This window comes from Spinacia oleracea, chromosome 3, assembly GCF_020520425.1.
Source record: "Spinacia oleracea cultivar Varoflay chromosome 3, BTI_SOV_V1, whole genome shotgun sequence".
Lineage (NCBI taxonomy): Eukaryota > Viridiplantae > Streptophyta > Magnoliopsida > Caryophyllales > Amaranthaceae > Spinacia > Spinacia oleracea.
Window position 1 is genome coordinate 14,813,597 of NC_079489.1, and position 8,505 is coordinate 14,822,101.

At 36.3% G+C, this 8,505-nt stretch overlaps 1 protein-coding gene and 1 pseudogene across 1 annotated transcript; both read left to right on the plus strand.

Moving 5' to 3' along the window:
* The first annotated feature begins 1,138 nt into the window (after window positions 1-1,138).
* LOC110780638 (uncharacterized) lies at window positions 1,139-1,729 on the plus strand. The gene has a single exon (XM_021984986.2). The coding sequence runs from the start codon at window positions 1,139-1,141 to the stop codon at window positions 1,727-1,729; it is 591 nt and encodes a 196-aa protein (XP_021840678.2).
* A 4,063-nt stretch (window positions 1,730-5,792) lies between these two features.
* Window positions 5,793-7,162, plus strand: LOC130469497 (probable LRR receptor-like serine/threonine-protein kinase At3g47570; annotated as a pseudogene).
* Window positions 7,163-8,505: the final 1,343 nt, after the last annotated feature.

Below are 8,505 nucleotides of genomic sequence, written 5' to 3' on the forward strand. Positions count from 1 at the left end.
TTAGTTAAGGAGCAAGAAATCCTTAACCACTCATGCCAACCTCAATTGGTTAATTAACCACTATAGATTATGTAATTTTATCATGTACTAGTATTCTTAAATTAACCACCATAGAATTTATAACTATTGTTTAGTTTAAACTTTAAATGAATATTTTCATTTGTATAGCTTGTTTTATGGGGCATTGAAAAAAGCAAGGGAAGTTCTAAGGAGTACGCAATTAAGTCTTTCACAATGAATGTACTTAATTAATTGTCTGACTTTTATTTTGGCACAATAAGGTGGGGGTGCCCAATTAGTTTTACTCTCAGTAAAATGAGTAATGGCACTTTGTATGCATGTAGGGGGATATTGTTTCAAAAATCAAAACTACTCCGTATATATAAAGAAATAGAAACGAAAGCTCTGAATTCACCTCCAAATACTAAAATGAAAGCATACAAGATGAAACCAACACTTTCCCTCTTCCTAATCATCATAACGCAACATCTAAGAGCAACTATTGTTTTTGGGATGGTGTAACTTGTGGGCTCAAACATAAAAGAGTAATTGTGTTAGATCTACATGCATGAAAGACGTTTATCAGGAACTATTTCTATTTGAAAAGCCTTTTAGAACTTTGTTGGTGTACACACTGGTGTTGGTGTACACACTCATGCTCTCAATGCTGATATGATCAACTCAAGCTTACAGCAATGCAGCAAGCAATTTCGTGCACAAGTCAAGCAGCAACAACTGCAGCAACAACTAACTGCATCAGCCTTCTAGAATGTTCAGTGTAACTGAATTCTGTTAGAGCTATTGTTAGCTTCTGTTTCTGTTATAGAGCATGTTAGTTAGAGCTTGCTGATGTGTTAATTTGAAGCACATTGATTGGCTCCAACACGTCACCTATCATTGTATATAAAGCCAATCATGCTGTAATCTTTATTCATTCAATAAGAAAACAATCTATCTCTCTTTCTTCCTCTCTTTCTCTTTGCATTTACTGTTAAGTTGCTTAGCAACTTTCAGTTTGTGATCAACCAAGAAGGTGATCACTAACATGGTATCAGAGCAGTGACTAAATCAGATCCTGCTATAATCCGTTCTTCTTTGCATATTCAATCAGCAAAACACTCAAAAAGATCAATCAAGAATGCCTGATCAAACAGATCAATCCCAGAATCCTAGTTCTGTTTACTATCTGAGCAACAGTGATCTAAATGCTACAAAATTGGTGAATATTGAATTTGAGGGACAGTTTTTCAATGATTGGAAACGATCTATGATGATAGCTTTATCTGCAAGAAACAAATTGTGTTTTGTTGATGGAACACTAAATCAGCCAGCAATAAATTCTGCAAACTACAGATTATGGTGCAGATGTAATGATTTGGTGATTTCTTGGATGTTAGCTTCACTTGAACCTAAAATAGCAAGAAGTGTCTTGTATCTCAAGACAGCAAGAGCAATTTGGCTTGAATTGGCTGACAGATTTTGTAGAGAATCTGGTCCTCAATTGTTTTCTGTACAGCATCAGTTGAGTGAGTTAACACAAGAAGAGGATGAAGGAATTGCTATTTTTTACACTAAAATCAAGCTATTTTGGGACCAACTGGATGGATTAGAACCTCTGCCTACGTGTGTTTGCACTGGTTGTAATTGTAATCTCACACAAACAACTTCTGAAAACTCAGCAGAATCAGAGATTGATACAATTTTTGATGAAATTAAACCAGAAATATGAGCATCCTAAAAGTGCAATTCTCATGATGAATCCCTTACCTACAATATCTAAGGCTTATGGACTCTTACTCCAAGAAGAGCAGCAGAAAGAGTTGCACACTATCAGAAATCAATTGCAAACAACAGAATCTGCTGCATTTAGTGTCAAAAGGTTTGACAACAAGTTCTACAAGCCTCAATACAGCTCTAATTCTGGCTCTCAGATTACAACATCAACCAGGAATAATCTCTTTTGTGATCATTGCAAAATGAAAAACCATAATGTTGACAAATGCTGGAAGCTACATGGCTATCCAAAAGATTTCAAGAATAAAGGAAAGAGGATTGCAGCAGCAGCACAGCTTGATGAAAGCTTCAACAAAGAAAATCAGAATGAAACAAATTCAGGAATGGTTCATGCCACTTTTACTGAAGATCAATACAGTCAATTGATGCAATACCTCAACAATAATCAGGTTTCTAATCAAGTTGAGAATTCCAATCCTCACTCACTTGGATTAGCAACAACTTCTCAGCACAAAGGTACTTTCTGTTTATTTTCCAATCTCAAGAAAAAATGGATTTTAGACAGTGGTGCTAGTGATCATATGTGTTCAGATCTGTCATTATTCAGTTCTTTTGAATCTGTGAATGATGCTCAGCATACTATTACTATTCCTGATGGTTCAGAATTAACAGTTAAGCACAAAGGTGTCATTCATTTAGGTGGAAATATTACACTTAAAGATGTGCTGCATATTCCTGAGTTTCAGTTCAATTTGATATCAGTATCCAAACTTTGTTGTGATGATGGTTATTCTGTTTCATTCACAACTAATGAATGTTTACTTCAGGACCTTTCCAAGAACAAGCTTATTCTGTTTGGTAGATTGGAGAAGGGATTGTACAGTTTAAGTGAAGATTTACTGTTGTCTAGCAAGAATAAGTATGCTCTCTCTACTGTTGGGTCAGTTGCTGTCCAAGAAGCCAAACTCTGGCATCTTAGGTTGGGACATATGTCATTTGGCAAAATAAAGGGATTACAAGGAGTTGATGTATCAGGGTGCTTAGCTGAATCTTTCTGTCAGATATGCCCTTTAGCTAAGCAGGCTAGGTTTCCTTTCTCTACTAGTAGCATCAAAACAACTAGGCCTTTTGAATTAATACACATTGATGTATGGGGTCCTTACTCTATTCCTGATTCTTCTCATTGTAATCAGTTTCTTACAATTGTAGATGATCACACAAGGATGACTTGGACTCATCTTATGAGAAATAAAACAGATTCTTTGAAAATCATGACTCAATTTCTTATTTATGTTGAAAATCAGTTTGGCTTAAAGGTTAAACATGTTAGATCAGACAATGCACCAGATTTGACAGAAGGTAGCATGAAAGAGTTGTTTCAATCAAGGGGTATTCTAAACCAGAAAAGTTGCAGCTATACACCTCAACAAAATGGGGTTGTTGAGAGAAAACACAAGCACCTACTTGAAACAGCTAGAGCCCTCTCATTTCAATCCAATCTCCCTGATAAATACTGGAGTGAATGTATTCTTGTTGCTACTTATCTCATTAACAGAATGCCCTTGAAAAGTATCAATTTCTACACTCCTTATGAAAAGCTATTTGGTACAAAACCAGACTTGTCTCATCTAAGGGTGTTTGGATGTCTTTGCTATATTACTACTGCAAAGACACAGAGATCAAAATTTGATCCTAGAGCTGATCCATGTGTCTTCATAGGATATCCTTGTGATCAGAAAGCATACAAGGTTCTTAACCTTGCTACTCATAAACTTGTTACATCTAGGGATGTTGTTTTTCATGAAAAACATTTTTCATATCATTTTTCATCTTCCCCCTATTCCACTTACAAAACCAAATTTTTTCTTCCAATTGTTACTGATATTTCAGATTCCTCTTCTCTTTCCATTGCTCAAAATGAAGAATCTCATATCTCTTCTCATATCTCTTCTATTTCTACTCCTTTAACTTCTCCACTTTCTGCTCACAATTCTCCTTCTTCTATACCATCTCCTTCTTCCCCAGAAACTGTTCCCACTTCTTCAGATCTCAATCAACCTTGTGCTCCTCCTCCAAGAAGGTCCACCAGAGTACCAAAACAGCCATCTCACTATCAAGATTTTATTTGTTCAAAGCCAGTTAGACATTGGTGCAACCTTGTTGCTTTTGACCAATTACCTGACAAACAAAAGGTCATAATTGCAGCAAATATGGACTTGATTGAGCCCACCTCTTATTCTGAAGCTGTTGGTGATCATAACTGGGTTACAGCCATGGAAAAAGAGATTACAGCTCTCAACAACAATCACACATGGGATTTTGTGGTTCTTCCTAAAGGCAAGAAAGCAATTGGCTGCAAATGGGTTTACAGAATTAAGAAAAATGCTGATGGTTCTATTGAAAGGTACAAAGCCAGATTAGTGGCCAAGGGTTTCACTCAAAAATATGGTATTGATTACCATGAAACATTCTCCCCAGTTGTAAAAATGTCCACAGTTAGATGTCTAATTTCTATTGCTGCAAGCAGAAACTGGAAATTGTTCCAACTAGACATTAACAATGCCTTTTTACATGGCAATCTTGATGAGGAAGTTTACATGAAAGTTCTTGAAGGTGTCAATGCTCCTGTTGGACATGTGTGCAAGCTTACTAAGTCCCTTTATGGCCTCAAACAAGCATCTAGGCAGTGGTTTGCCAGACTTTTAGCTGAGTTGAAATCTCAAGGGTTTACACAGTCAAAGAATGACTACTCTCTTTTCATCAAACATGATCTTACTGACATTACAGTGGTGGCTGTTTATGTTGATGATATTATCATCACAGGATCAAATGAATCTGTTATTACTGCACTAAAGACTCATTTACATCAGACATTTAGCATCAAAGATTTGGGATTGCTTAACTTCTTCCTAGGGATTGAAATCTGTCACACAACAGAAGGTTACATCCTTACTCAGAAGAAGTATACTAAGGAAATGCTCCATGATTGTGAACTGGATCTTTCTAAACCAGCAGTCACACCTTTCCCTTTGAATCTAAAGCTTTCTCCTGAGGGTGATCTTTATGCAAATCCTGACTTGTATAGATGCTATGTAGGCAAGCTAAATTTTCTCACCAACACAAGACCTGACTTGGCATTTGCTGTTCAATCACTTAGTCAATTCATGCATTCACCCAGAATTGATCACATTGCTGCTCTCACTCATACCTTGAGGTATGTTAATCACACTGTTGGTCAAGGGATTTTGCTTAGAGCTACTGATAAACTCACACTCCAAGCTTTCTCTGATTCTGATTGGGCTGCTTGCCCTTCAACTAGAAGATCAGTAACTGGATATATTCTCTTGCTAGGCAATTCTCCTATTAGCTGGAAATCCAAGAAGCAAACAACTATATCTAAAAGCTCTTCAGAAGCTGAGTATAGAGCTATGTCACAAGCAGCTAGTGAAGTCTCTTGGATTGTAAGACTTCTAGAGGAATTGGGGGTCACTGGTTTACAACCTGTTCAACTTAATTGTGACAATCAATCTGCTCTTCACATTGCCACTAACCCTATTTTCCATGAAAGAACCAAGCATATTGAGGTTGATTGCCACTTTACAAGGGATAAAGTTCTTGAAGGTCTGTTACAACTCAGCTATCTTCCTACTCAGCACCAGTTAGCTGACATATTCACTAAGATTCTCCCTAGTCATCAACACAGAACTCTTTCTTCCAAACTTGGTATGACTCATGTTTCACCCATCCCAAGTTTGAGGGGGGGTGTTGGTGTACACACTGGTGTTGGTGTACACACTCATGCTCTCAATGCTGATATGATCAACTCAAGCTTACAGCAATGCAGCAAGCAATTTCGTGCACAAGTCAAGCAGCAACAACTGCAGCAACAACTAACTGCATCAGCCTTCTAGAATGTTCAGTGTAACTGAATTCTGTTAGAGCTATTGTTAGCTTCTGTTTCTGTTATAGAGCATGTTAGTTAGAGCTTGCTGATGTGTTAATTTGAAGCACATTGATTGGCTCCAACACGTCACCTATCATTGTATATAAAGCCAATCATGCTGTAATCTTTATTCATTCAATAAGAAAACAATCTATCTCTCTTTCTTCCTCTCTTTCTCTTTGCATTTACTGTTAAGTTGCTTAGCAACTTTCAGTTTGTGATCAACCAAGAAGGTGATCACTAACAAACTTGATCTTTCTCAAAACAATCTTTCTGGTCCACTACCAGACTACTTGTCTACTTTTCCCTCCATATACTTGAACTTGTCCTACAACAATTTTGATGGAGTAGTTCCAACAAAAGGAGTTTTTGCAAATGCAAGTGCGGTATCTCTTGTTGGCAATATTAGGCTTTGTGGAGGAATTCGTGAGCTACATCTACCCACATGTGTGGTGAAAAAAAGAACATCTCGTCCTCTCAATTCGTGGACAATTCTGATAATTTGTGCATTTTTTGGAGTACTAGTTGCAACATATATTCATATGGTTTTACATTAAAAGTCGTCGTAGCAAGCTAAGAAGATCTACTTCATCAGACACGCTTGTGAAGGATCCGTTTTTTAAAGTGTCCTATGACATGCTACTCAAAGCAACTGATGGGTTTTCTACGGAAATCTGGTTGGGATACTAACTGCTTGCTCAAGTATTGATTTTCAAAGAAACGAGTTCAAAGCTCTTGTTTATGAGTTCATGCCCAATGGAATTGAAGTGTTGAGAGATGGTTACACGAAGATAGCAATCTGAGCCTTCTCCAAAGGGTGGATTTAGCCATTGATGTGGCTCATGCACTCAACTATCTCCATCATGAGTGTGGTAACCCGATTGTCCATGCCGACCTAAAACCAAGCAACATATTGCTAGATAATGACATGGTTGCCCATGTATCAGATTTCGGGTTAGCAAAGGTTCTCACTCAACCCCTCCACCCAAACCAAAGCAGCTCAATTGGAATCAGGGGGACTATTGCCTATTGGTTATGCTGCTCCAGGTAATTATACCTTGTGATTGATTCGTTTGATAACCTGTTTTTTTGTCATAATTCCATGTGATATAGCATGAATTAATCTTTTTAATTTATTCATCATTACAGAAAACATTTCTTTTGTTGGTTTCTATTCCAAAGTTGAGGCTCATAACCACTATCTAATACCTACTGAAATGATCATAAATATATAATCCCTCGGTTGTCCACATTTATTTAAAAAATTGTTTCTTGAATTTAACTGAATGAAAATTATATATGTCTTAAGAGTATGGCGTGGGAAGTGAAGTATCGCCTGAGGCCGATCTCTACAGTTACGGGATTCTCCTGCTTGAACTCATGATAAGAAAGAGACCCACCAACGATATGTTCAAGGAAGACTTCAACCTCCATACGTATGCAAAGGTTGCATTGCCTGACCAAGTGTTGCAGATCGATTGTTGACTCTGCACTTATTGAGGATGAAAATGATGACGAAGCTGGTGAAACGGAACCAAAGCAATGCTGCACAAAAAAGAGGAGTACGTGCATGATGTTAATGGTAAAGATTGGAGTTGCTTGCTCAAGTCATTTAATTTGCCACACGACCGTATGAAGATAACTGAAGCATTGACTGAGCTACTCAAAGCTAGAAATATCCTTTGCAATCCCAGACGTAAGCGTAACTTGCCAAGGGGTAAATACATCTAAATATCTATATTTCTTACTAGTTTTGGAAATACGTACGGTTGCTAGCTTAGTCATTCCACTCACTCTTAACTCTTAAGTTATTAATGAAGATTTTGATGCATGCATGTTCTGCAGGAGCATGACTGGTGAAGACTGGACATATATTACATGCAATCAAATGTGTTATTGATCAAGTATATATAGCCGTATATATAGGAGCCTTTAGATTCTATCTAAAGTTATTGATGATTTCTACATGCAATCAACCTCCTGCTTGATTGCATGTTTGGTGGATCAAGATAGTGTTTTGAGAATGTACTAGAATTACTCCATAAGATAGAGCAACATAGCTCATGAAAATTAAGGCTTGACTACTTTTCTCCATTTCTGAACTTGTTCTCTTTTAGGGGGTGTAGACCGGGTAGAGATGGTTGTTAAAATCACAATTCCAATCGGATTTAAAAATGGTCTTACTAGCTATTCGATTTACGATTCTACTATTATTCTTCATTAGCTAAATTCTCGTAAATTTGAATCATGCTGAGAAAGTTTTTAATAGATAAATAATGTTAATTATAGCTTATTTTAGCTACTAAACACCATATATATTTCAATCATTAATTTTTTCACCTATAATATAAACACTTTAAATGAAATTTGAGAATAAAATATTGATTATACTTGTTCGTAGAATCGTACTATTCGATTCAAAGTAGAATTCCATTTAGACAATCTTGTGTGTATAAATAAATATTTTCTTCTTATTGAGATAATTTCTAAATAAAGCCTTCCCAAATTCTTATTTAAAGTAGGTGTACAATAAACATTGTATATTATAGTAAAAGTTAAATCAAAATGTTTAAATGTTACCAAAGTATAATATAAAGGAATTTTTATGTTTTACCACCTTAAAAAATACAAATTTGTGTTTTACCACCTTAAAAAAATACAAATTTGTGTTTTACCACCTAAAATTCTCAAACTTTTATTTTACCACCTGAAAATATAAATAAAAATTCATTTTACCACCTTTTAACGGAAAGTTAACGGCAAAGTTAACGAAAATAAATAAGCAATAAGTGAACAGAAACTTTGGGTTTCCTCTCCCCCAAGTTTCC

Bases quoted from the DNA above. Each gene is read 5' to 3' on its own strand.
- LOC110780638 (XM_021984986.2), top strand. From the start codon at position 1,139: ATGCCTGATCAAACAGATCAATCCCAGAATCCTAGTTCTGTTTACTAT.